At 56.4% G+C, this 26284-nt stretch overlaps 5 protein-coding genes across 15 annotated transcripts in view; 2 read left to right on the forward strand and 3 right to left on the reverse strand.

Annotated features, from left to right (window-relative positions):
- Positions 1-357: 357 nt before the first annotated feature.
- TMEM141 (transmembrane protein 141) lies at positions 358-10877 on the reverse strand. 6 transcript variants are annotated; one of them, XR_009152266.1, is made up of 7 exons: positions 10689-10875; positions 10451-10508; positions 10267-10335; positions 9888-9986; positions 6971-7134; positions 2506-2594; positions 358-725 (listed from the first exon to the last, which is right to left on the reverse strand). XR_009152266.1 is itself a non-coding variant. In XM_058158939.1 (5 exons), exons 1-4 carry the CDS (start codon positions 10713-10715, stop codon positions 9895-9897), a joined length of 246 nt encoding a protein of 81 aa, XP_058014922.1. In that variant the 5' UTR covers positions 10716-10877; the 3' UTR covers positions 2258-2594; positions 9888-9894. The 6 variants fall into 6 exon arrangements, 4 of the variants coding, with proteins under 4 accessions (XP_058014922.1, XP_058014921.1, XP_058014923.1 ...); XR_009152265.1 differs by lacking the exon at positions 358-725 and having other exon boundaries at positions 2258-2594; XM_058158939.1 differs by lacking the exons at positions 358-725; positions 6971-7134 and having other exon boundaries at positions 2258-2594; positions 10689-10877.
- Positions 5771-9627, forward strand: LOC131186190 (ficolin-1-like). Its single transcript, XM_058159535.1, has 7 exons — positions 5771-5810; positions 7060-7136; positions 7915-7941; positions 8362-8397; positions 8625-8814; positions 8914-8985; positions 9138-9627. Exons 1-7 carry the CDS (start codon positions 5771-5773, stop codon positions 9386-9388), a joined length of 693 nt encoding a protein of 230 aa, XP_058015518.1. The 3' UTR covers positions 9389-9627.
- PAXX (PAXX non-homologous end joining factor) lies at positions 10741-17666 on the forward strand. Of its 5 annotated transcripts, XR_009152262.1 has the most exons (9): positions 10741-10982; positions 11276-11336; positions 11443-11483; positions 11815-12008; positions 12347-12424; positions 12807-12894; positions 13184-13243; positions 13425-13543; positions 16813-17666. XR_009152262.1 is itself a non-coding variant. In XM_058158934.1 (8 exons), the coding sequence occupies exons 1-8, from the start codon at positions 10891-10893 to the stop codon at positions 13462-13464; spliced, it is 654 nt and encodes a 217-aa protein (XP_058014917.1). In that variant the 5' UTR covers positions 10741-10890; the 3' UTR covers positions 13465-13604. The 5 variants fall into 5 exon arrangements, 2 of the variants coding, with proteins under 2 accessions (XP_058014917.1, XP_058014918.1); XR_009152263.1 differs by lacking the exon at positions 13184-13243; XR_009152264.1 differs by lacking the exon at positions 16813-17666 and having other exon boundaries at positions 13114-13243; positions 13425-13604.
- On the reverse strand, positions 13792-17904 carry CLIC3 (chloride intracellular channel 3). Its single transcript, XM_058158933.1, has 6 exons — positions 17673-17904; positions 16444-16553; positions 16027-16152; positions 15722-15828; positions 14929-15104; positions 13792-14592 (listed from the first exon to the last, which is right to left on the reverse strand). The coding sequence occupies exons 1-6, from the start codon at positions 17706-17708 to the stop codon at positions 14434-14436; spliced, it is 714 nt and encodes a 237-aa protein (XP_058014916.1). The 5' UTR covers positions 17709-17904; the 3' UTR covers positions 13792-14433.
- A 1258-nt stretch (positions 17905-19162) lies between these two features.
- The window catches only part of ABCA2 (ATP binding cassette subfamily A member 2), a 33038-nt gene continuing 25916 nt past the window's right edge, over positions 19163-26284 (reverse strand). For both annotated transcript variants that reach the window (XM_058158930.1, XM_058158931.1), the window contains 13 exons: positions 25857-26004; positions 25479-25602; positions 24877-25009; positions 24579-24696; positions 24253-24431; positions 23079-23220; positions 22673-22807; positions 22412-22515; positions 22113-22205; positions 21738-21840; positions 21515-21652; positions 21075-21281; positions 19163-20955 (listed from right to left, as the gene is read on the reverse strand). In XM_058158930.1, the coding sequence (XP_058014913.1) occupies positions 20920-20955; positions 21075-21281; positions 21515-21652; positions 21738-21840; positions 22113-22205; positions 22412-22515; positions 22673-22807; positions 23079-23220; positions 24253-24431; positions 24579-24696; positions 24877-25009; positions 25479-25602; positions 25857-26004 (1660 nt within the window). In that variant the 3' untranslated portion in view covers positions 19163-20919. The remainder of the gene's footprint in view (positions 20956-21074; positions 21282-21514; positions 21653-21737; positions 21841-22112; positions 22206-22411; positions 22516-22672; positions 22808-23078; positions 23221-24252; positions 24432-24578; positions 24697-24876; positions 25010-25478; positions 25603-25856; positions 26005-26284) is intronic.

Below are 26284 nucleotides of genomic sequence, written 5' to 3' on the forward strand. Positions count from 1 at the left end.
GACGTTTCCGCTTCAGATCTCCAGGATCTTGTGCAATTAACGTAATATTGCTTGTTAATCTGTAAAGTAATCAGTCGGACAACGTAATAACTTCTCAACCAGTCTTTCTGGTTGCCAGCCCCTTCAGGTGCATGAAAGCCTCACGAAAGGCATTGTCAAGGTTCCAGAAAAACCTCTTCTGCATGAAAAAACTCAGAAGCCATTGTTTTTCAGAGTTCTTTACTAGCATGAGGAAACTGGCACACGATGAGTGAAATTCCAAAACTGAACTTCCGGATTCTTTTCCCAGTTATACAAACCCAAGAGTCCCACCCCTGACCCTTTGATGGTCACATGGTCCCCCAGCAGTGCCTCCCTCAGTCTCCGATTCTTGGCAGGCCTTGACCCTAAGCATCTGTGGCCCAAGGGAAGCCCCTCCCTCTCTTTGTCTTGCTCCTCCCCCTTCCATTCTCTCCACCCACCCATCCTCAGCAGGTCAAAGAGGGATATTGGGGAGCAAAGGATACAGGCTGGGAAGCACTTGGTGGGCTTCTTCCAGGCGTGACTGTGACCCCCACCCAGGCTGCTCGGGAAGGAAGGCGATGCTCCCAAGCTCTCTCTGCAGGGAACGTCCCATCCGGATGGGTTCCGAAGGGCAGCCACCCGGGGCCCATTGCTTCTGCCAACGGTCCGTGCCGTCCTCCTTCCATAGCTTCCTGGACAAGGGTGGCTTCACCTGGAGGAGCCTCGGGAGGATAAAAGGGGCAAGGGGCGAGGCTGAGCAGCCAGAGGGCCAAAAGAGTTGCAGCCATGAAGCTCTTGCTAGGCAGCCTCCTCTTGGCTCAGATCTGCTGGCTGGGAGCCGAAATTAAAGTTCCTATCTTGCAGAACTTCGATACCCAAAGGGTCAGAGCTGGGAATCCTGGACGGAAGTTCTCCTCCTCCCAACTCTTAAGTGGAAGAGGACCCCAGGGAGGACTGTGGGATCCCTGGTGCTCTCCGGGCTGGCTGGGAGACATTTCACCTCCCAACTAAGGAACATCATCAGTCCTGCAAGGGTTGACTCTCATTCCAAACGGTTTAGTCAGGCCTGGCAGGAAGGATTTGGGTTTTGGAACGCCTCCCCTTCAGTACTAACAGATTCTCCTGCTTTCTTGTTTCCTAGATTGCCAAGGTTTGGTATCCTATTCTATTCATTCCTATTGGAGCAACGCGGAATGACGTGTTCCATCCATTCAGATTAACGGCCCAGCCAGATGGAAATCTGAAGTACACCTATATATATCTCCAGTACGATGTGGGAGCTACCATAAGGAAAAGCTCACTGGCGTGGCCGAAGGTTCCAGTCCCCGAAAGAGGACTGAAGAAGGTCCCTCCATGGCCCTCCCACCCCCAAAAGGTTTATGCAGTTCCCTTTTCTTTCCAGGGTTGGCAAATGCAAGACTCTAGAGATGCGGATCAAGAAACTGGAGGAACTGGAGTATAGGATCCCCAACCCTGGTGAGTGGGGAATTCCCTCCCGCCTCCATCCAGACTGGCCCACTGGGGAGTTTTCACGCAGGACTGGCAAGGAAGAAATGGCTTCCTGCCCAACTGGGAGAACCGCCCCACCTCTCCACAACAGGCATCATCCGGGGGCCCTTGGCAAGCCCGGGAAGACCCCTCTGGGCAGGGCAGGGGCTGAGCCTGCCCCCACCTCTCCAAGAGAAACCCCCTCCCCCTCCCCGAGGCAGGGAAAGAAGCAGGACGGGGCTGAGGCCCCCAGCGAGGGTGGCGGCTTCTCCTGCGACAGGTGGTGGTGGGGAGGGGGCTTGCAAGGCTCCTGCACGGAAGGAGATCAAACCTCTCGCCACTTTTTGCAATGAAGTCATGACCAACGTTCGCTTCGTGGAAACGGATTATAATACTTACTTCATCGCTTTTAACTCGTGGAGCAGCAAGAGGAAAGACCCCTACCTGATGCTTGCAGGTAAGAGAGCTGGTAGAGGACTGGTTGGGAGACCATCCTTAACTTCGCCCTTCCTAACATTGCTGGCAACAAAGCCAGGCCGCTCCCTTTGCTTCTTGCCTGTAAAGGGCCACCTCCACCATCCTTAGGGTGCCAACCGGAACCTCCTTGGAGAGGCATATCCCCTCCCCCCTCCTGCCAACCGCATCTGGCCCCAGCAGAAGCCCCTCCCTCCGATTCTCTCCATGCGTCCCAGCAGTTCAACCAGGGAATTTGGGGGGGGGAGCCAGAGGAGCTCCCTCCCTCCCTCCCTCCTTGAGGTCTCCTGCCAACCCCCCACCCACTTCCTCTTGCTTGCCCCTAGCCACTCAGCTCATTGTGACGCCGTCTTTGGAGAGGAGGTTAAGGGAAGTTGCCACCTCGATGGGGATAACTGGAGAAGTCTTGCACACCATCCTGAAAGGTAACCTTTGGTCCTTCAAGGCCACCTTTCTGGGCCGGCAGAAGCTCTCCTGGGAAGTCCTGGGCAGAAGCTTCTTTCATTTCAGCTCATGTTTCCATGCTATGCCCAGACTCACCAGGGCTCACCAGGGCATCAGAGAAGAACTCCTCCTCCTCCTCCTCCTGGAATGACCGATTCTTCTCTCTTCTCTCCTACAGCAGCAACCTGTTAAGGGGTCAAGGTGAAGGAGTGCAGATTCGGGGCACGGAGGGGTCCTCGCCAGCAAACCACCACCCCAGTTGGGAAAGGAAGAAGACCCCATCTCTGCTAAAGGAGCCCCGTGGGCAGCTCCCTTGGTGCCAGCCAGAGGGCAAAGGCCAAGCCTTGTTTGTCAAATAAAGCAGAAATAAAACTCAGCAAACCAAATAGTTCTGGGTGCTCTTCCTCATTCCTCTCCTGAAGAGGGTCCCCCCCCACCTCGGCTGTGCTGGCCATCTGGCCTCTCCCGGGGTCGAGTGACCGGTCCTCCCTCCCTCACAGGTGCTTAGCCTGGCACTCCTGGGGGGCCCTTGGCTCTCTTGGCACCAGCCCAGCAGAACCTCTTCAGTCCCCTTCTGCCTTTCTACCAGAAAACCAAAGTGGTTGCTACCCAGGGCCAGAATCTTGGGTTCGGGAATGGAAGGAAACCGTTTGGGGTGAAAAAACTTTATTTCCCATCTCCAGAGGGTGGTGATGCTCTCTTCCGCCCTCAAGAGTTCACCTGCCTGCCGCTCACCTGGACAGGTGGACTTCTCTGCTCCTCTGCAGGTTGCGGCTATCAGGGAGAGCAGGAAGAGAGCTCCTCGCTTGCCAGCTCTGCCCATGGTGCCAGCTGGGCTGTGCCTCCCCTGGACCCTCCGGCTCTTATTTGCGGAGGCTGGAATTTAAGGAGGGATTCCACTATTCCTAACCCCACCAGCTGCTTGATCAAAACACATTGACCTCGCTTGCTGACAGTTCGGCAGGAACTGTCACTTCTGCCACTTCTGGAGGTGGAAAAAAAAATCATATAAGATTGGCTCTATTCCCTGTCCCCAAGAAGGCCAGGTCCGGCTCTGACCCACGGGTGCCCCCCTTGCCCCACAGTCCAGAAGCTCCAGGCAGGCACCCGGGTGGTGAAGCACCAAGTGCCCTCCAAGCAGACTTTCGGGAGCTGCTCCCTTTTTCGGCTTCCTTCTCCTCAAAGGACGGGCTTCCCATCTTCCTTAAGGCAGCGGGAGAGGAAGAGACGGTGGCTGAGGTGAGGTGGCATCTTTAAGGGCACTGAATCCCTGGTTTCAGCACAACCCGGAGTGTAAAATGCGGCTCTGATTGGGAAAGTGACGTTTCCGCTTCAGATCTCCAGGATCTTGTGCAATTAACATAATTCTGCTTGTTAATCTGTAAAGTAATCAGTCGGACAACGTAATAACTTCTCAACCAGTCTTTCTGGTTGCCAGCCCCTTCAGGTGCATGAAAGCCTCACGAAAGGCGTACTCCTGCAGCACGGCAGAGACCCCCTGAGACAGAATCTTTCCCCACCTGGGGTCCAGCAGTGCCTCCCTCAGTCTCCGATTCTTGGCAGGCCTTGACCCTAAGCATCTGTGGCCCAAGGGAAGCCCCTCCCTCTCTTTGTCTTGCTCCTCCCCCTTCCGTTCTCTCCACCCACCCATCCTCAGCAGGTCAAACAGGGATATTGGGGAGCAAAGGCTACAGTCCGGGAAGCGCTCGGTGGGCTTCTTCTGGGCATGACTGTGACCCCCACCCAGGCTGCTCAGGAAGGAAGGCGATGCTCCCAAGCTCTCTCTGCAGGGAACGTCCCATCCGGATGCATTCCGAAGGGCAGCCACCCGGGGCCCATTGCTTCTGCCAACGGTCCGTGCCGTCCTCCTTCCATAGCTTCCTGGACAAGGGTGGCTTCACCTGGAGGAGCCTCGGGAGGATAAAAGGGGCAAGGGACGAGGCTGAGCAGCCAGAGGGCCAAAAGAGTTGCAGCCATGAAGCTCCTGCTGGGCAGCCTCCTCTTGGCTGAGGTCTGCTGGCTGGGAGCCACATTGGAGTTCCCCACTATGTCGAATTTCAACAACAAAAGGGTCAGAGCTGGGGATCCTGGACAGAAGTTCTCCTCCTCCCAACTCTAAGTGGAAGAGGACCCCAGGGGGGACTGTGGGGTCCCTGGTGCTCTCCGGGCTGGCTGGGAGACATTTCACCTCCCAACTAAGGAACATCATCAGTCATGCAAGGGTTGACTCCCATTCCAAACGGTTTAATTAGGTCTGGCAGGAAGGATTTGGGTTAGTGCCTTCAGTGTTAAGGAATTCTCCTGCTTTCTCCTTTCCTAGATTGCCAAGGCTTGGTATCCTATTCTAACCATTCCTATCGGACCGAAGAAGACTGTGGCGTTCCATCCATTCCGATTTCAGGCCCAGCCAAATGGAAATCTGAAGTACACCACTAGATTTCCCGTGTACGTTTTGGGAGCTACCATAAGGACAAGCCTGGCTGGCTTGGCCGAAGGTTCCCGTCCCCGAAGAGGACCGAAGTGGGTCCCTCCGCGGCCCTCCCGCCCCCAAAAGGTTTATGCGGTTACCTTTTCTTTCTTTCCAGGAATGGCAGATGCACGACTCAAGAGGTGGAGCTGAAGAAACAGCAACATCCTGGGGACTACGTGACCGCCGGTGAGCGGAGAATTCGCCTCCCGCTTCCATCCGGACTTGCTGACCGGGGAGCTTTCACGCGGGGCTGGCGAGGAAGAGACGTTTTCCTGCCCAACTGGCGACCCCGAGTAGCCCGGTGGGAACCGCCCCACCTCTCCGCAAGAGGCTTTCTCCGCTCCCCCCACCCCGAGGCAGGGGAAGAAGCCGGGCGGGGCCGAGGCCCCCAGGGAGGGTGGCAGCTTCTCCTGGGACAGGCGGGGGTGGGGTGGGGGCTTGCAGGGTTCCCGCCCCGAAGGAGACCAAACCTCTCGCCGCTTTTTGCAATGAAGCCCCCAGCACCCTTCGCTTCGTGGAAACGGATTATAATACCTATTTCATCGTTTACATCACGCGGGGCCCCCACAAGGAGGACACCTTCCTGGCGCTTGCAGGTAAGAGAGCTGGGTGTGAGAGGGGGAGGAGAGACCCTCGTCCTCGCCCTTCTAACATTGCTGACAGCAACGCCAGGCCCCTCCCTTTGCTTCTTGCCCGTAAAGGGCCACCTCCCTCCGATTCTCTCCATCTGTCCCAGCAGTTCAACCAGGGAATTGGGGAGTGGGGGGGAAAGCCAGAGCAGCTCCCTCCCTGAGGTCTCCTGCCAACCCCCCACCTCTTTCCTTGCCACTAGGTACTCAGCCCGGCTTTACTCCACTTTTGGAGAGGAAGATGAGGGCCGCTGCCACCTCGATGGGGATAACTGGAGAGATCTTGCACAGCGAACTGAAAGGTAACCCTTTGGTCCTTCACGGCCACCTCTTCTGGGCCAGCAGAAGCTCTCCTGGGAAGACCTGTCAACTCATGGTTCCATGCTAAGCCCAGACTAAAGGCTCACCAGGGCATCAGAGAAGAACTCCTCCGCCTCCTGGGATGACCGATTCTTCTCTCTCCTCCACAGCAAGCTGTTAAGGAGTCAAGGTGAAGGAATGCAGATTCGGGGCACAGAGGGGTCCTTGCCAGAAAACCACCACCCCAGTTGCGAAAGGAAGAAGACCCCCATCTCTGCTAAAGCCCCCCCCCCACCGTGGGCAGCTCCTTTGGTGCCAGCCAGAGGGCAAAGGCCAAGCCTTGTTTGTCAACTAAAGTATAAATAAAACTCAGCAAACCAAATAGTTCTGGGTGCTCTTCCTCATTCCTCTCCTGAAGAGGGTCGCCTCCCACCTCGGCTGTGCTGGCCATCTGGCCTCTCCCGGGGTCGAGTGACCAGTCCTTCCTCCCTCACAGGTGCTTAGTCTGGCACTCCTGGGGAGCCCTTGGCTCTCTTGGCACCAGCCCAGCAGAACCTCTTAAGTCCCCTTCTGCCTTTCTACCAGAAAACCAAAGTGGTCCGGAAGCATCTCTTTGCCCACCATTAATCTCAGAATAAATAAAATGCTCTCACAAACTCAGAAAAACCAGGAAATGCACCCCATCCCTGGAAGGGCAAAATCCGGAAAGACTGGTTGAGAACTAGTTATGTTGCCTGATTGTTTACTTTACGGATTAACAAGCAAAATAACTTTAATTGCACAAGATCCTGGTGATCTGAAGCGGAAACGTTACTTTCCCAATCAGAGCCGCATTTTACACTCCGGGTTGTGCTGAAACCAGGGATTCAGTGCCCTTAAAGATGCCACCTCACCTCAGCCACCGTCTCTTCCTCGCCCGCTGCCTTAAGAAAGATGGGGAGCCCGTCCTTTGAGGAGAAGGAAGCCGAAAAAGGGAGCAGCTCCCGAAAGTCTGCTTGGAGGGCACTTGGTGCTTCACTACCCGGGCACCTGCCTGGAGCTTCTGGGCTGTGGGGCAAGGGGGGCACCTGTGGGTCAGAGCTGGACCTGGCCTTCCTGGAGCCCTGATGGTTGAGGATGAGAGCAACGGGGAAAACAGCCAGGAAAAAACTTCCAATCTTACTTGATTCTTTCCTCCTCCCCAAGTGGCTTTTAGGGACTTTTGCTCTCATCCATGCTGTATCTTTACACGTTGTGCCGCTTTGAATTCAGTTCACAACTGGATGCCAGCCCTTGTGCTCCTCTTGAACAAAGATGCAGAAGGTCCAGATGTGTCAAAGGCAACACCTGTATGCAAAGGAGAATGTCTCTAGTGGCCCAAAGGCTGAGGAGGGAGGCATCTCCTGGCTATTTCCCAGAAGGTTGGCATAGGAAAAATGTCTCCAAATCTGGATTGAAACCAGAGCTTTTTCTTCATGGGATTCACAGCAGCTGACCAAACTACTAGCAGGGAAAGGGGACCACCTGGAATCTCCCAGTTGGGAGCAGCCCAAAGTTTCCCTTGTGGTTTTGCTTTGGAGCAGATGGGCTGGGCTCCCTCCAGAAATGGGGACGATTAAGATAAGTGAACCTGCAGCCTGTGAAGTCTGTGTGTCGTGATCAACAAGGAAGCAGGTTGTGATGTTGTAACCATTGTCCTTTCGCTCAGGAGAAATAGGGGAGGCAGGAAAACCTGGAGAGAAAGCTAAGAGTTTCTTCTGCTTCTCCAGCTCCGTTTTTTCCACCCTGGTGCCAACACACACACACAAATTGTGTTTCTGCAAATCATGAATGATGTCATTCGGTTTTGCCATAGTTGGAGACATTTCTCAAATGGAAGGGACCCCACCCTGAAATGGCTGGAGACCCCCAGGGTGAGCAGCTCATGGGGAGGGGCTCTGGGGGTTGGGCAGAGAGGGTGCCAGTCATTTCCCCCCCTCCCAGCAGAAGGGGGGGACCTTTTTCTGGGGTTCTGCCCGGTTCCTTCCTCAGCTGCTTGCCCCCCCTCTCTTGAGCCCCCTCTCTTGAGGCTGCTGGACCCCCAGAAAGTGGGGGAATTCTACCTTTCTCTTCCTCTTTGCCTTCCAGGGAATAAAGGCGACAAAGGAGAAATTGGTAAGAATTGTGGCCCCTCCCAGCAAAGCCAAAAGGTCCCCTGGTTGTGACATGCAGCTCAGCCCCCCCCCCCCAATGGGCTCAATGGGGCTTGAAGGGAGACCGAAAGGGACTCCAGGCTGTTGTGTGTCAGACCTGCAGAATACAGAATAACAGAATTGGAAGGGACCTTAGAGGTCTTCTAGTCTAACCTTCTACTCAAGCAAAAGACCCTCCCCCCATATCATTCCAGACAAATAGCTGTCCACCCTCTTCTTAAACGGAGCGCTCACAACTTCTGGAAGCTCCATGGTAGAGCCACAGCCCCCCTCCCTTCAAGTCAGCATGGCAGGATCTCCCCCCTCCCCGGCCTTGCCTTCCACATGGGGGTGGGTTAGAATGTAGGAATTGACTTTTCTTTTCTTCCTTCTTTTTCTGCAGATGAAGAGGGGCTGGATGCTCTCCAGTGCAAGCGAGGTGAGCAAGGGCTGTATCCTAGCCCTTCCTTTCCTTGTCCCCCCTCCCCAAATATCTGGAAAACTCAATGATGCCACAAGGTCCTTATAGCATCTACAAGAGTCACTTCTGATGAGGGACACCCTTGGCTTCAAAAAGGGAAACATAAAACATGAGTTTTCCCCAAAACAATGTTTTAATTAAAAATTAAACACTGCAACTCCTTGGCCATCTTGGATGCCAACCAGCTGCGGCCCCTGAGTCAGCCCCCCCCAGGAATCAGAGAGGAAGTGGGGGGGCTTTGGGCCAAGCCCCTGGGGGAAGGGAGCGCCCCCCTCTACTGCCTCTCTTTCTGCCCAGGTGCCCGAAGCTGCAAGGAGCTCTTGGTCCAGGGGATGGTCCTGAGCGGCTGGCATACCGTCCACCCCCTTTCTACAAGTGAGTGGACTTGATTCCTCAATTCCTTCCTAGGAGAGAATGAGTTGCGTATTGACTTCATGGATTTCGAAAATAAACATTCCTTTGCCTTCCAGGTAGGATCCTTCCAGGTGGCAGCCGAATCCGATTGGTATTGGCTGACTCTGGGCAATTTTACAGGGGGCACCGCAGGTGAGTTCCCCAAAAAGTCCCTCTCCATGAGCCTTTCTGGGCTGAACAGCACCAATCTGGCCAAGGACCTCCCTCCCTGGCTGAGGGGCTGATGCCCTGGAGATGCCCTGGGCAGGCCTTCTTGGCACCCACCCACCCCTTCTTCCCCCCAGGCGACTCTCTATCCTACCACAACCACATGCCCTTCTCCACCCAAGAGAGGAAGCCGGACACTCTAAAGTTCAACTGCGCTGAGATGTACGAAGGAGCCTGGTGGTACAATGAATGCCACTACTCCAACCTCAACGGGAAATACTGGCTGGGGGAACACAACTCTTATGCGGACGGCATCAACTGGAGGACGGGGAAAGGTTACAAATACTCCTACAAGCTCACAGAAATGAAAATCAGGGCTGTGGCTTAGGGGGCTGCTTCAGCTGATGGGGTTTTTTCTTCTGAGGGGTTCCAAAGCGCATCTAGTCCATCCCTCTGCTTTTGATTTGCTACCTCGACAAAGAGGTTTGCATTTTAGAAAATGTACGTGATTAAATGATCTTTAAACAGCTACTCTGAAGGGCCTTTGCAGAGTTGTGGGGGGGGGCTCTGTCCCCCTTCATCTTTGCATGAGCGGAGCAGCCAATCTAATCCAAAATTAATAAATACAATTAATAAATAATTTTGCAACCCAGCCAGAGGTCTCTGAGTGTCCTTTATTCCAAGGGCATAAAATCTGCCAGTCTTTGCCAGGGGCGATACTCAGCGCAGGCCTGGCACCTGCTACCTTGTTCTCACACAAGGCACAAAATCCCAAGTGGTTGCTTTGCTTCTCCTAAGCGGCCTTCGGTGCCCTGCCTGGTTGATATTTGCAAAGTGGCTGCAGCCTTTGAACAGCTTCAAATCAAAGCCCCCCCCCCATTGCTCACCTTTGGGCTACTTTTGTGGGGGGGTTTGGAAGTCCCACAAGTCAGCACAGTTCTTCAGCTGCCTCCGGGTGATGGCATAGCTGGGCAAGGCAGCCAGAGCTGCAGGAGCCCAAGAAGAGAAAAGTGCCACTGAAATCGCCTTTCTTCCAAATCCAAGGGGTCCTCCAATCAGAGTTGGAGTTGGGAAGCCCAAAAGGGGAAATCTCATCTCTGATGGCGCGCGCGCGCGCACGCACGCACACACACACAAAGCTGCAGGGAACTTTGCTAGATTAAGCAAAGGCAAAAGAATCTTAGCCCGCCCCCACCCACCACCCCAAGGGCCCGTTGGCCTCTGGGATTCGGGGGGGGGGGCAGAGCGCTCCCTAGAAATACCAACCCAGAGAGAAGATTGCGCTCCAGGGGAGGGGAAGGGGCTTCCTGAGAACAGCAAAGGCCACTCCGGTACCTGCATGGACACAAGGCAGCACGGATTAGTCTCCCCACCCCTTTGCCCTTCTCCGTTTACTCAGGCGCGGCCCAAGGACACGCACACCCCGGGACCCCCGGGCAGAGGGGCTTACCCATGGCGAGCACGGCCAGTCCCTTCAGGCGCACGAAAGCCTGGCACAAGGCGTAGTCCTGCAGCGCGGAAGAAAGGGCCCGGGTCAGAGTCGCACCCCACCCGGGGTCCAGCGGCGCCCCCCTCGCTCGCCTTCTGCCCCACCCGCGCCTCCCCCTTGCTCCGCGCCCAGCGGCCGCTGCCCGCAGCCCGCCCGTCCATTGGCGCCCGCGCGAGACGCAGCTGGCCGAGCCACTCACCGGGTTGGCTGCCGTGGCGGGCGGCATGGCCTCTTCCCTTCGCGGGCGGCGGGCGGCCAGAGCTCCCTCTGCAGGGCCGGCGGAGGCGGCCGGAGCAGCCGCTTTGGAGATCGGCCGGCAGGCGCCGCTGCCTCTCCGGGTCTAGCGGGCGGATGCCTCTGCCGGAGCCTGGCGCGCCGATCGGGAGCGGCCGGCCGGAGCGATGGCTCCGCCGGGGCCGCTGCGCGTGTTGAGCCACGGAGGGCGGCGGTTCCTCTGCTTCTGCGGAGACGGAGGCTCCTCTGCGAGGCTGCAGTAAGTGCGGAACGGCGCTTTGGCGTCGGGACCCCCTTGCGCTCGAATCTGCCCCCGGCAACCTCTTCCTTGGCCCCCGAGCGTGTGCAGAGGGCCTGGAAACTCCCCCCTAAAAATGTCTGCCACCCATTCTCAGAAGCTCCCCCTTTTCTGCCACTTTATTCTCGGATCTGGAGGCTGGCAGAGACGAGTCCAGCCTGGGAACCCCCGCCCTCCTCGCCGCCGGGCTCCTGCCAGGGAGAAGCCCCTGTTGGCCAACCGTTTCCCTTCCTTCCTTCCTTCTCTGCCCGCAGGCTGACCGACGCTTGCGAGTTCTGGAGCTGCAGCGTCTCTTCGGAGAAGCTGAACGGACAGGTGCGGAGGGTCCCCTGTGCTTCTCCCTGGGTCTGGGGTCCTTTGCGCTGCCACACACCCCCCCCTCGCGCGCCCTGGGGCTGACTGAAGTTTTCTCTTCGCGCAGGAGGAGCCCGGCTCTCCCGCCGGCAGCCTCTCCAGACTGCGGTGAGTGGGCCGCTGGCCATGGTTCTGCTCCCTGCCTCGCTTCCCAGGACGGATTCCGCAGGAGGGCCGCTTTCTCCATCCCTCGTGGCTACTTCAACAGTTGGTGGCTCCCCTTAGAGCCCACTGGGGGGAAGAAGGCGGAAGGGGAAATGCCAGGGCTGGCGGAGAGGTGGCGCCCTTTGTTTTCATGCAGGGCCACCTACCGCCGACTCCCCAGATCGGAAGTGAATTCCCTTCCTCGGCCTCCTAATTCAGAATCGCTGCGATGCCCTCCCAGCTCTGCCTCCTGGCACCTCCTGGGCACAGCCGGTCACACCGCCACTCTCTACAGGGAAATCTTGCAGGGCCAGACGCCCATCCTCCTCACCCTCCATGACGGCAAGGCCACGCTGCAGGTCCAGCACGGTGGGCAGAGCGTGACCTTCGACCTGGACAAAGCCTCCCTCCCCGAGGCCAGGAGGCAGCTGCAGGACCTCACCTTTGGCCTGGTGGAGCAGCTGCAGACGCTGGAGAAACGCCTGGAAGGTGCAGCTGGGTTCCTGAAGAGGGCCTGGGCGTTCGGGGGTGGGGGGGCAGGGAAGCAGAGCCCCCTGAACTTTGGCAAAAAAAAAAAAAAAAAAAGGAAGGCAAAGAACGGGCATGGCATGTGGGTGGGTGGGGGGTTTCCTGTGTGACTGAAGCTCCTGTTAAATTCTCTAGAAATTGCTTCCCAGGGCAGTTTAACCACAAGCACGTTTGAAGGAACATTTTGCCCAGCCGAAATATGGTCGACCAAAGGAAAAGGCCCCTTTTGGCCTGGAGGGTTTTGGGGTTCAGGGGGCCCCAGGGCCTGACTGCTTCTCCTCTTCTTCCTCCTTCCCCAGAGGGCACAGCCGCTGCCACTTCCGTGGCCCTCAGGAGCCCGGAAAAGATCTCACCAAGCCAGAGTCTCTTGGGAGCAGGTAAGAGGCGGCATCCAGTCGGAACGGTGCACTTCTGCCCCTCCCAATCAAACCAGTCCAGAAGAGAGAGACGAAAGCTGACACAACCTGCACCCAGCCCCTCCCTTTCAAAAGATCTGGCTTCCCAGGCCAGAAAAACCAGATTGTAGAAACCCAGTTACACTAATGCCTGAATGGGTCCAAGGGGAAAGGGCATTTTCTCAGGGAGAAACGGTCCCCGGGTCAGGTCTGTGCCAATGTTGGGTGCCACCCTAGGCGGGGCACCGTCATCCCCCTCCTTGGATGCTCCAAACTGCTGGAAAAATAGCAATTCCCCCAGAATAGCCCCCTAAGTCTGGGTTATGCGAGGAAGATGTCGCTGCGATTTCTCTGCCCCCCACAGACTTCAGTCCGCGGAAGCCCAGAGGAGAAGCTGGTCCGATCAAGCGGCGCCTGCCTGGGGAGTCCCTTATTAACCCTGGATTCAGAAGGTAAGTCCTTGGGCTGCACGGGTCCCTTTGCTCGGATGGAGCTGACCCATCGTGCCCGTCTCTGGGAACTTCTCCAGCGAGGGGCACATCTTCCTTCCGTGGTCCATGCCAATTCTGGGAACCTGGCTGGCTCTGTCGGTGGGGGGGGGGGCCTCAGACAGCTCCGTGTCATTGGGATCGTCAGCTCTGCCTTCGGTTTCTCGTCCCTGTTTCTGGCAGAGCTGAGATTGGGCTTTGAGCAGAGTTTTGGTCAGGCAGATGATGTGATGGGAGAGGCTTCTCTCCCTAGTTCCTCCTTCCAGATGTTGGACTTGAATTCCTATCGCTCCCAACTAGTAGAGGATGACAGGTGTGCAAATCCAGCATTGCTCAGTAGGCCCCAGCAGCTTCCTTCTCCCTGCCAGTCAGCGCCCATTCTTTCTGGGGATGGCAGTGCTGAGCTTCCTGCCAGGGAGGGGGGCAGAATGAGGGAGGGGAGGGGCGTTTGGAGGTGTGAAGGATGCTCACCCAGGGCTTCCCTTTCGCTCTAGCAAGAAGACCCCGATGGGGGTAGACTTCGAAGACGCCTGAACCGTTTTCCAAATCAAATGGGAAAGAACTGCTTCAGCATGGATATTTTTAAAATTATTTAAGCCTTAAACTACACCAGGTATATTTTTATATGTATTATATAGAAAGAAGGTGTCAAATACATGCTTGATTTTATTCACTTTTGGGTTTGTTCTTTCTGGGCCAAATTCTTTGGAGTGGGGGAGGGGGACAGAAGTCTAGGCAAGTGGGAGTAAATTCTGCTGGGGGGGGGATGGAGTTTGGACAACAGGAAGCAAATATTCCAATTCTAACCAATTCTGCAGGGAGAGAAGTCTGCCTAGGACACAAAAATCAACGGATTCTATATTCTCTATTGATATATTAGCGTCTATTTAATTTTGGGGAAAGACATTTAAAGCATTGGACATTTGGGGGAGAGAGTTTTGCACTTCAATAGAGCCATGGGTGAAGAGAGAATGTGGAAATGCAGACATGTTCTGAAACACACACACACACACACACACCGCGCAAGCCAGATCATGTGCAGGGCTGCTCCAGCGAGGGTCTGTCACAGTTTCAGGTGAGCTAAGCTCTCTAAGAAGCCCCCAGCCCCACTTCAAGGCCTTCAGGCCCTCTTTGCAGGCGTGAAGGGAGCTGACTGTCCTCCCTCAAATCTTCCGGGCTGAATCTGGTCAAGAGGAAGAGAGGGGAGCCCTCCAGAGAAGGAAGGCAGGTTTGCTAGCCAGGGACCACCACAGCACATTGGCTCTGCCAGTGCTGCCCAAGGGCAGGGCCAGGGCCTGACCCCATTGGCATAGCACCCACTGCCTTGGTGGGAGAGGAAGATGGCGATGCCGGATCCGCCTAAAAACCGTGCCCACGGGGGTCCCACTGATCTGGACCTGCCCTGCTTTCTTCCACTATGAGTGGCTCTGAGAGAGAAGGAAGAGGAGCCAGGGGGCGGCCAGCCAAGCTAGCCAGACCCCAACTTTAGCCGGGGCGTGGCTATTAGGGCTGCCTGACCACGCCGTGGTAGGCCTGGATGATCTCCTGGGGGTTTGGACAGGTGTACTGGAACTCCTTGGTCTCGGCAGCGCACTCCAGGTAGCGCCCGATGCCCCGCAGCTCTCTGGGGATGCCCGCCTGGCGGTAGTGCTGGCACGCAACCTGCAGGAGAAGGGAGGGAAGCCAAAGTCAGAGCCTCCCAAAGCAGAAGGCGGCAGGCCGTTCCTTTATTCCGCTGACTTTGTTTTCAAGATGAACCCAAACTGGAAGGTTGAGATTCCCGGGATACCAAATTTTGTTTGTGCTGCTTTTTGGGATAATTATGGCTCCCTGGAGGGTGGGGTGAAGGAGAGGCCCGCCCTTCCTTGAATACGTTAGGTGCTCCTAGAGGAGAGGCGGTGGGGAATTCGGCCCCAGGAAATGCCCGGCAGAAAAGGGTGCCCAGAGCAGCCGGTGGGACCCACTGGGGAGGAGAGGAAGGGGGCTCTGCCTTCTCACATTAACAATGTTGAGTTTGGGGAGCAGGTTGCAGTCAGCCAGGGTCATCTGGTCCCCATCCAGGAACCGCCGGCGGGAGATGACCAGCTGAGGGTCTCGCACCCGCTCGTAGTCCAGAGGGGTGTTCAAGTATTGGTCCAGCTTACGGAAGGCTTTGAGGAGGCCGTGGAGCAGAGCTGTGGGAAAAACACCTGAGGAGTTAGCCTCTGGGGCAAATGGCAGCAGAGGAATGCACAGATAGACTGCCTCTATCTGTGGGGCCTTGATCCGCTTGCTACTCAGCAAATTCTTCGGAAGCCAAAGATTCAGCCGGCCTGACTTCCAAGCCCAACCAAGCCTCAGCTTCTAAAGATGCTCCATTCTAAAGATGGTTTTGCTCTGGTGTTTGAGATGCTCAGAGCTGTGTCTCTGTCACGACCACTTGCTTACATCCCTTTTTTTAGGGACGGAGGGCCATTTTGGTGGACCCCTGCCCCCTCGCTCCATCGGCTGCCACTCAACTCGCTGACCAAGGGAAGATTTTCCTCCTGTTGGGTCTGTGCCCGGCCTGTCTCCCCTGCAGGGAAGGACTTTGCCTCTTCTTGTACTGCCCTCCCGCACTTTGTCCCCGAGTGCAAATTTAAAGGAAGGCGGCTGGGCCACCTCCGCGCTGCTCTCCAGACCTCAAATGGAGCCTCAGTGGCTCAGCACAGTCTTTCTCTGATTCCCCCAAAGGATTGGACTGAACTAAGGGCCTTGGCACACGCTAGCCAGGGAGGATGGGGGTTGTAGTCCAAAGCCCCTTCCCTCTCACTTTCGTCCTGAGCTGGTATCGGGTTCTTGATGTAGGCAGAGAACCTGTGGAAGACGTCATTCCCGGCTAAGGTGGACTCCTTGTACTTGGGCGCCAGGCTGGGAAACCTGCGGGGTAAGACAGAAGAATGCTTACTGCTGCGGCTCCTTGCCTCAGTCTCCCCATCTGCACAATGGGCAGAATCCTGCCTTGCCTTTGAAAAGAGAGAAAGGAGAGCCGGCAGGAGGCTCTTGCTTCTCTTCTCTCTTGGACTCCCCCCCCCAAGGAGTTGGGTCACTGGGTGCCCCCCCACCTCCACCGCTTACTCAGGGGGGTTCAGGGTCTCCTCCAGAAACTCTTCGATCTTGATGGTGTCTGTTTTGGGTTCCCCGTCATAGAGCAGGACAGGCAGCTGGGCTCCCGGGGCGAAATCTTTCAGGACATCCAGGGACCTGTGAGGGAGGGGGGATCAAAAAGGGGGATGAGCCTGGGAAATGGAGGGTCCCCCCCTTTCTGTATCCCCACAAGGGACATTCCCTGGAACACGCAGAGCCCAATAGCCCCCAAACCCAAACACCCTCCCCCCACCCTGGACTCTAGGGCAGCTTTTCTAACCCCAGGTGAGTGAGGAAATCCCCATCACCTGCCAGGGGATTTGGGTGGGTTGTGGGGGGGGGCAGATCAAAGGTTCAGCATTGCCAACTGTCAGCAGGCAAGACGTCGCCCCTTCCTTTGGCCCTTACCTCTTGGTGTCCACTGTGGTCAGCGTGAAGGGCACCCCCTTGAGCAGCAGGACCATGAAAAGGCGCTGGCAGAAGGGGCAGTGCCCTATGGTCTCTCCATCAGTGCTGGCCTAAACGAGGCAGGGAGGGCAGTCAAGAGACATTCTGGCAGGAGAAATGAGCTCCTGGGGACCCCAATGCCCTTTTGGGCAGACTAGGGTTAAAGCCAATCACCGAACGTATGGAACTACAAATCCCATCCTCCCAGCCAGGACTGTGCCAGTGAAGTAGGTCAGCAGCAGAAACACACACATTTAAGCCTTCGCTCTGCTGTCAAAACTCCCTGGGATTTCAGTCCAGTTTCAACACTTGTCAATTCTTTCCTCGTAGGCTAGTTATTTTTGGATCCGCGCAGGCGTTGATGGAATGGGAAGACGGTTCGGCCGCCGTTTAATTGAGCCTCGTCGGCACTAAAGCCTCGCAGCCCCTTCCTGACCTGCCTTTCAGTGGGAACATGGGCGCTGGGTATGCCTCTCACACCCACCCAACCAGCTTCCTTGCACCCAGCGGGGGACCAGGGAGCGCCCCCCCCGCCCCACCTCTCGGCTGTGATCAGATTGTTCCCCAGCCAAATCCAAAACCGAGGCAGCGTTTCAGGTTGGACAAGAGAGGTTCCCTCGGCCAGGACAGGTGCCTGAAGGCAGGGATTTGGCAGTTTCGTTTTGCGAAATGGATTTGGGCAGTCTTCCTCTGAACACAGCTGCACGCAAAGAGATCCCTTCGGCTCCAAGTGGGGGAAATAGGACCGTTGCAGCCGCCCGTTGGAGGAAAAAGGTGCGCCAGGACTTCCCAGCCCCTCCCTGCAAGATGCAACCCCCGGGAGCCACACTGGAGGGCTTGCAGGTCCCCTCCAGCCGGTTGTTGAGGGGAAAGCCTGCCTGGGGATGTCCGAATGCGAGCTGGACCCAGAGGGCCCACCTCCCAGCTGTGTGAAACGAAGCAGAGGCTAGGAGCAAGGAAGGGCCCCGTCCAGACACAACCTGCTCCAAGGCCAGAGGCTGGAGGGGGCCAGGAGAGGCCTGTCCACTCTGCTCTTCAGCTTATGGCCTCTCCGGCAACTCCCTTAGCAGATGGGACCATCTGGAGGCTCTTCCTCCAGGTCTCCAATCGGTGGCTTTGGCCACATCACCCGAGGTTCCCTCTGGAGCATCCGGGCCCGAGCGGCAGAGGGAAGGGAGAGCGAGTCTTACCTTGACAAACAACTGGAGCTTGGAACCCTCTGCCATCCTCTCTCGGCTCCAGCAGGGAAAGCTGTCCAGAAGCTGCTCAGATCTGCGTTATAAATTCGACACACCCTCCTGTGAGCTTCACCAGCCGCATTCTTTCTTCTTCGCCTCCCAACGCCCTGTTTCCGCAGCCACCCAATCCCGGGCACTCCCTGGTTCCTTGGGTGGCAGGGCAAAAGGGCAGAGGGTCCCTGGGCAGCCAAAGAGATTTTGGGCAGCTCCGGGAAAGCCCCCCCCCCATCAGGGGACATCACAGGCTGTCCACTGAGGTCCTCTGGGTTGAAAACCCGGGGGGGAGGGAATCTGGACAATGGCAAAACCAGCACTGGCGTTACAAGGCAGGAAGAGTCCATCCTGCCTCATTGGTTTGGTAGATACTGAAGTGGCAACATGGCTGAGTTTTGCATAGGAAAATGAAAAAAAAAAGGGGAAAGAGATTTTTGCCGCTACCATATTGATTACAAAGGTAGATATAGACCCTTCAGGAGGGGTTGAATTTTATCTTTTTTTCTAGGAGCCCCAGATTTACAGTGAATCCCAGGGGTGGGGGATCCAGGCCGGGCTCAGGGCAATCGAGGAAGCCTTGTGAAAGGCTGGTGTGGATCATTGGGTGGAAAGCAGCCGGGAGCCCATCTTTCACCTCCCTCTGCAGGGACGAAGCTCCCCCTTGGCCCGGCAACATCTTTTAATCCCATCTCTTGGAAACCCCAGGCCTGGGGCAGCCGGGACAAGGTGTGTCTTCTTCTGAAAACAGAAAACAAACTCCCTTGCCCAGCCCTCGCTGGTTTTCGGCTCCTCGGAAGCCAGAAAGTGTGAGATCCAAACTTCCGGGAATATAAAAATAGCAATCGCATTTCTGCACAGGAGGATAGTTCCCTTCGTCTTTGAAAGCCTGCCGTGAGATTAAGAAGGTGTTCCCAGCGTGGGCGTAATTAAACCTTCGGCTGGATGGCGCTGTTGAAAATGCCAGCCTGCCACACCCAGGACCGAGAGATGGGGTTTTGAACCGGCCCCCCCTCCCCCAGTGCTTCCATTGCCCCCCTGCCTGTCTTGATTGGGGGGGGGGGAAAGACTCAAGAAACAGAACGCAGGTGAATGAAAATTAGAATAGAATAGAATAGAATGTCAGGCCTGGAAACCATACTAGACTTTAGGGTTCCAGAAGAGGTTTTTCTGGAACCTTGACATAGAATAGAATAGAGTAGTGGATATTCTAAGACGCTAAAAATATTCACCGACAAAATGCTAACATGGGCTGAACCAAGATTCCCCACTTCACCAGTGCGATGACGGTGTCGCTCTTAAAGCCACCCATAACTTGCCCGGCAACTCCTGCCCAGACAAAACTCAAACCAGTCGTAGCCTGGCATCCCCTTCCAGGACGGTTTTTGGGGTCCTGCTCAGCCTTGCAAAGCAAATCCTAGTTCCCCCACAAAAGTCTCTGCCAAACAACGTTTGGTTATTATCACTTTTTTATTAAAACAATTATTTTTCACATTGGCTTTTCCGGTTCTAGCAACATACAGGCTCTTTGCAAAGAGAGCAAGCTGCTCCAGGGGGGCTCAGCACCCCCAGCCGGGGCTCGGGGCAGACAGAAGGGCCGGAGGGGATGAGCAGACCCTGTCCAAGGGGGCCCCAGCTCGCCAGAGAGTCCTCCAAGCCGGCTTCTCTTTGCAGGTGGCCTGATGTCTCCCTTTGCCCATTTCCAGCCCCATCCTGGGTGACCCAGAGAGGGGACCGGCAAAGCCCCACAACTGTTGTGGGGAGAGAGAGCCCAGCAAGTCCCAATCAGTTTCACACACTCTCATTCACACCCCTCCCCAGTGCTCTCAATAAATTAAAAAAAACATTGTGCTTGTTGAAGCCAAAAATAAACCGATGCAACCTCTATCCAAAACCGCCGTCTTCCTCAAAATACAATTTACACTCCTTCTGTGCTGAGAAGCCGTCTCACTGTTGCCGAGTTGAGAAGGAAGCAATCCTCGCTCTGGCCCCAGAGGTGCCTCCTCCGGGTCTTCCAGCACCCCCTCCTCTTCATTTGGGGAGCCCCTGAGGGACTCTTGGCTTCTCTGGAAGTCGGTGCAAACAGGACAGCCAAGGGGTGGTGGTGGCAGTTGCTGTTCCCCACCAGGAAAAGGACGGGGTGAACCATGGATCGGGTTTCTGCAGCCCCACCTTGCATTTCAGACTAACAGCCCCCATCTTCCCAAGCCACCTGCTGGGGCATCAGGAGTTGGAGTCCCACACATCTGGGGCAATTCCAGATGCTGCTGGAAAGGACCCTCCTGGCTCCTCTTGGGAATACAGCTCCTCCAGCAACGACTCGTTCTGTAATGGGGCCTCCGTGCCTGAGAGCTTTTGAAAGACCCTCGCGATCCCACCGGATGCTTCCGATTAATGCCATGCCAGGTTAGGATGCAAGCAGAGGAGTGGGAAGCTCTTGTCCCACAGCCGAAGCCTCCTAGGGAGGCCTCTGGGAGCCTTTCAGCTCAGGCATGTTACTTGATGCTTTAAAAAGGAGATTTCGGAAGCCAAAAGCTCCAAGCCTGGTTAGAGGAAATGGACGCGCTCCTTGGGCTGCTTTTGGGTTGGATGGGGGTGGGGGGCTGGCTTCCTTCTGAACAGGACGCCCAGATGCCCAGCCCTTCCCAAGCCTTCATGCAGCTGGCAGGGGGCTTTGGTCCCTGGGCTGAGAGAGACGGGGGGGAGGCAAAGAGGAGGGAGGTATGCCCTGACGCAATCCAGAGACTTGTTCAGGAGGATCAGCTCCCCTCGGCATTCCTGCTTCCCTTTGGCCAGAAAGGCTGAGGGTGCCCAGTCGCCCACCCCAGCACGGCCAGCTGCCCTCCGCAGTCAGATCTGGCTCAGCACGGCAGAAGAGGCAGTGCGGTACAGCAGAACGCAGTCTCTCCAAGGAAGAATGCCCAAAACTTAAGTGGGGTGCGGAGGCAGCTGCTCCTCTGCATAAGCGCCCCGCCCCAAGTCTTCTCACACAGCTGGACCGCGCCGTAGTCTGGTCCTTGGCCATCTGCAAAACGGCACAAGGCCGGCTCCGTCCTGGAGGCCAGCCAGGTCAAAGGCCCAGGCAATGCCTCCTCTCACCACCTCTGGGACGTCCCGCTCTCTCGCTGGGCAGAGAGGATGGCAGCCACCGAGCGGGAAGGGGCGCATGGCTGCCCAGCCAAGGGAGGGGGCTGCGTCCCCTCCGTTTTCAGCAGAGGGTGTCCGTGTTGAAGGAGAGCTGAGCCTGGGGCGTGGGAGGAGAAAAGAGCGAAGGTAACGAACGCTGCCCCCCCTGGGAGGTTGCCCCTCCCAGGCCTCTTTGCCAGCCTCTTTGCCCCCTGCTCCCACGGCTCCCCAGCTCACCCTCTCCTCCTCAAAGCTGATCAGTCCCTCGTCATCTGTTTCCAGGTCCTCGGGCTCCTCCCCTACCATGGCACGTAGCTCCGTCGGGGCTCCACGGGGCCGCAAGAGGCTGAGGAGGCGCTGCAGAGGGGACTCTACGGGGCAGGGCAGGAGGCTCTCCTGCTGCTCCAGGTTGTCGCTCTGCTTCTTGGCAAAATTCACAAACACCTGCAAAGGAAGCTGCAACTCAGGCTGGAGCCCAGGACTCGCCTCCCACGGCCGGGGATTAGGGTGGTGGGGAGAGAAAGGGGAAATCTGGGGCCTTCCAAGATGGACGGTCCTTCCCATTATCCTCAGCCAGCCAATGACACCAGAGCAGCGAGCACAGGGCTGGCCGGAGTCCGCTCATCGGACAGGAGAGGGTGGCCAAAGGGAAAGTGGGGGCCCCGGTGCCCCCTCACATTGTCCAGCGTGGTCTGGCTGACGGAGTAGTCCTCAATGCCCAGGACGTCCACCACCTGCTCCATTTTGCTGAAGACCTGGGCCAGTGAGATGTGCTCCGACTTCAGCTGGTACTGGACCTTGGTGTGATGCCTCTCCTGGGGGAGGGGGAAGGGGATGTCAGTGCCTCCTCCTCCTCCACCAAGGTGGACCAACCCCGCCCCCCCCGACCGTGGCCCAAACCTTGAGGACAGCCTCTGGGAAGTTCCGGCTGAAGAACTGAGCCACCTCCTTCACGTTCAGGCTGGACTTGGTCCTGACGGTGATCATGTAGCCATCCCCAAACCTGTCCAGAACAAGGGGGGGGGAGAGGGGGCGCTTGCAAGAGCCGGTCTCCTGGCTGGATGGCTCCGGTAGGGAAGTGAAAACTGCCGTCTAGGAGGGGGCAGCTGAGAGGGCTCCCCCACTCTTCCAAAGGGGCCAGGAGAGGATTTCCTTCAGGACTGGGGTCTGCTCCGCATCTGGGCCTTGCCCCCAGGCCAGGACTGAGAGCTTCCCCAGGTTTGGGAAGTCGCTGCGAGGGGCCCATGCTGTGCCCACCCAGCACCCTGGGCTCACCGGTTCTTCAGGTGCTGGATGCTGCCCAGGCACTTGAGCCGCCCGTTCACCATGATGGCCAGCCGCGTGCAGAGGGCCTCGCACTCCTCCATGCTGGGAGAAGACAAGCACAGCTGAAAGGAAGGGAGCCCTCTCCCCAAATGGTGGCGGTGGTGGTGGGGAACAGCTCATCCATCGCTCTTGGCCGCCTTACAGCCGCTGCCCCCTTACTCATCCACACCCCTGGAGCTTCCCGATCCAGCCCACCCCTTTCCCTGGCACCTCAGGAAGGCGAGTGGCTCTCTCTGTGCCCAGCCTACCTGTGCGAGGTCAGAACCACCGAGCGGCCCGTCTTGATGATGTCCAAGATGAGGTTCCAGAGGAAGCGCCGAGCCTTCGGGTCCATGCCGGTGGTGGGCTCGTCCTGTTGCAGTGGAGGGGGCCAGGGGGCAGGATTAGGCCCAGCCTGGGGAGGTTCCTAGGGCCTGGGTGACACCCCGGGCATCAGAGCACCAGGGCAGAAGAGCGAAGCGTCCCCCGCAACCCTCCAGCCGGGCCTCTTCCCCACCTTCGCTCCTCACCAGGAAAATGAAGGCAGGGTAGCCGATCAGAGCGATGGCGGTGGAGAGCTTCCTCTTGTTGCCGCCGCTGAAGGTGCTGGAGGGCTTGTTGGCACATTTAGCCAGCTCCAGTTTCCTCAGCGCCCACTTGACCACCTGGGTTGTGAAGGAAGAGGGGTCTCACACCCACAAACAACAGCCCAACAGCAGCCGCGGTGGGAACCGCTGAAGCCCCCCCTCCTTCACCTAGCCTCCGCGGCCGGCCAGATGTGCCAGGGAGCCCCTGCAGAGGGGCTTGCCCTTAGCCCTATTCTGTCTTGTGGGGGTGAGTTCCACCGAGTCTACACGGCACCGAGTCTGGCCGCCTCCTCCTTTTCAGGGAAACCCGGGAGATGGGGGACTGCCTGTCCGTCTGCCTCTGCCTCACCCGCTCCTCATCCTTCCACGGGATGCCACGCAGCCGTGTGTACAACTCCAGGTGCTCCTGTGCTGTCAGCTCGTCGAAAAGGGCGTCGAACTGCGGACAGTAGCCCAGGCTCTGCTGGACTTGCAGAAGCTCCTTCAGGATGCTGTGGAAACGGAGAGCTGGGCTGAGCACAAGGCGAGGGCCCCCCCAGAGCCCCCTCCAGAAAGGCCGGCTGGGAGGAAAGGGGGTTCAAAAGATAACAGGACCCACTGCTCAAAGCGACAGCGATGGAAAATGAAGCAGAGACTCCAAACTGTTGGAGATGTGGTTACAAACAAGGGACGTTCTACCAGATGTGGTGGACCTGCCCTAAGATTAAGAAATTTTGGGGGAAGATAAAAAAAACTGGCTGGATGAAATAACAGGGCAGAAAATAGAAAAAAAAAAACCCAGAACTATTCCTATAGGGCATTCTGGAAGGGAAAATGGAAAAAAAAATACAATATATCATATTACACATATTGACAGCATGTAGAATCTTGATAGCGCAGAATTGGAAACATCCAGATATTCCACCGGATCAAATTATAATAAGAAAAATATATGAATGTGCAGAAATGGACAGATTATCGATGGAAATGAAGAGAGGGAAGATACTGAGTACTATCGAATAGGGAATAGATGGTATTCCTGGCTGGAAAGTAAGCATAAAACTTAAGGGAGATTTTTGTCATGAGACTGAATTCTGAATAGAGGTTAAGATAATGTAAATAAGAATGTTGGTTTATAGAGATACTTAGAAGTAGAATCTGTATATAGAAGTTAAATAGGATAAGAGATACTGATGTAGGAAAAGCTGTTATGGATAATGTAATTTTGATGTGTGTGTCTTTGTGTGTTTTATATAACAGCTAGCAGGAAGACACAGCCTTTTTTGGTGATTCTTTCCTACAATGAGCAAATCAGAACAATACTGCCTGCCCATGGAGGCTCCCTAGGTCTATGGATTCACGCTTCTTGTTCCTTGCTGTGTGTGCAAATGACCCCATTTTCAGTCTGGGATAGCAAATTCCCAGGACATTCCAGGGGAAAAGAAGGGAGTAAAAACAAAATATATATCAGCTTCCCAGGGAGCCCTGCAACAGGTGGGCCCCTGAGGGACCCTCCAGCCCCCACCTCTGCATGCCAGGCGCACCTGTGCCCGTTAATGAAGGCCTCTCCGTTGGTGGTGGTCTCGTCCCCCGTCAGCATCTTGAAGGTGGTGGTCTTCCCTGCCCCATTGACGCCCAGCAAGCCGAAGCACTCTCCCGGCCGGACGCCCACGCACAGCCGGTCCACGGCCAGGATGCGCCCAATCCTGCGCGATTTGTACACCTGGTGCCCAGGGAGGGCAGGAAAAAAGCCACCGTGAGAAAAGAGCTTCCCCTCAGCCTCGGGGCTTTCCCACCTGCAGGAGACCCCCCACCCCCCCAACCCTCTCCTGCCCCCAAATCTGCCTCGGATGGGGACACACGCACACACCTTGGTGAGGTTCTCAATCTTGAGCATGTCGTTGTCGGCGTCCCCACGCAGAACTCGCTGCCGCTCGGTGGCCACGTCCACATCATCTTCAATGGGTTTTGTGGACACGGGAAAACGCCTGGGGACCGGGGGGGGGGGGGCAGAGAAGCTTTTTTTTCCCCAGTGGGAGACTCAGCCCAGTGTCGTTCTCTCCCCAGCACAGATTTGTAGGGCTGCAATTCCCAGCCAGCCAGCCGGGAAGGAAAATTTCCCCCCCCCCAGAGATCTCCCTTCTGGGCGCACCTACTGGCACACTCACTGTGGTTTTCGGAGAAAGTTGTACTGGCACATGATGGTGATGAAGAAGCCGACAAAGCCTTCCACCGTCATGGCGACTAACGCCCGGGTCACAATGTCCCACTCGAAGGGAGACTTAATCTTGTCAAATTGCCCTGCAGGAACAGAGGCGCAAATGGGGGTGAGAGGGCCAAAACCTCCCCTGCGTGGGGGCTTCCTCGGCATGGGGGGGAGGCGGGGAATTCGTCTGAGGCCTTTCCGGGGTCACCTGAGGCTGCTTTCCTGCTTCCCAGAGCTATTTTTCTAAAGAAACACAAAAGTCCCTTTTTTTGCTTTTAACAAACATTTTCCTGCTGAAGGGAAGAGGTGGGAACATCAGCATAATTTCCTTTCCTCTCGGGATCCACCAGGCAATCTAAGGCGAGCCATCACTAAGCAAGCCAGGGTTAAGAAACCGCTCTGCGCATGTTCAGAAGCTTGCAACGTTCTAGGGATAAAATCGCGGGACGGAGAACGGGAAGGAGAAATCCCTGAGGCTAAAACAAAGGGCGGATTTGCTGCCACTTTGGATAGCGTGAGAGGGCAGCGTGTAAGTTGAATTAGCCAAATAAAAAACTCTTTTACCGATCTTCGCGTAGTATTCATTGATGTACTCATTGTAAGCCATCTCCATGAGTCCGTGGCCCAGGTTGTAGTTGGGGAAAATCAAGAAACAGCTTTTCAAGTAGCTGTTTACCACCTTCAGGTCCTACGGAGAAATAGGCATTAAGGAAGGGCTGTAGCAGCAGCAGATCAGCCTCCCCCCCGCAGCCCCCTCCCCAGCTCCAGATCCCAGATTTGGGGGCTGCACTGCCTCTGTGCGTGGAACAAGGGGCCTCTCCACCACGTTGGTCCAGTTTTGAACCAAAAGGATCACCTGAAGGCCGGGGAAGGAGTTCTGCCAGTCACTTGCTGATATTTTTTAAAATCCTTATTTTAGCTCCCTGCTCTGCCGACACCCACCTTGTCGTGCTCGAAGAGTTGCAGGAGGAAAGTGGCCACGGTGGCCGTGATGCCGATGAAGAGGTTGATGACGATCAGGAAGACGTAGGCAGAGCTGGGCACCTCGAACCAGAAGGAGGCTGGGTACATGATGGGCGTCATGGACCACCTGGGGGAAGGGCACAACAGGCTCCAGACGGAAGGCCCACAAGCCCTCTAAAGCCATGGGAAACCTGCCTAAGAATTCCCCACCCAGCTCCTTCCTCTGGAAGTTCAGAGGAAGACTGCCTCTAAAAGTGGAGGTTCCATTCCTAACCTTACAGCGGCCTTCAGGGCAGACCCATGCTCCGCCAGGCTCACTTTTGCCCAAAGCAGCCTATCATGGAGAGGAAACTGAGCATGCCTCAGGCTGAGACCCTCCACAGGCCAGGCGGGGGAGCCCCACCCCC

Source organism: Ahaetulla prasina, chromosome 16, assembly GCF_028640845.1.
Source record: "Ahaetulla prasina isolate Xishuangbanna chromosome 16, ASM2864084v1, whole genome shotgun sequence".
Taxonomy (NCBI): domain Eukaryota; kingdom Metazoa; phylum Chordata; class Lepidosauria; order Squamata; family Colubridae; genus Ahaetulla; species Ahaetulla prasina.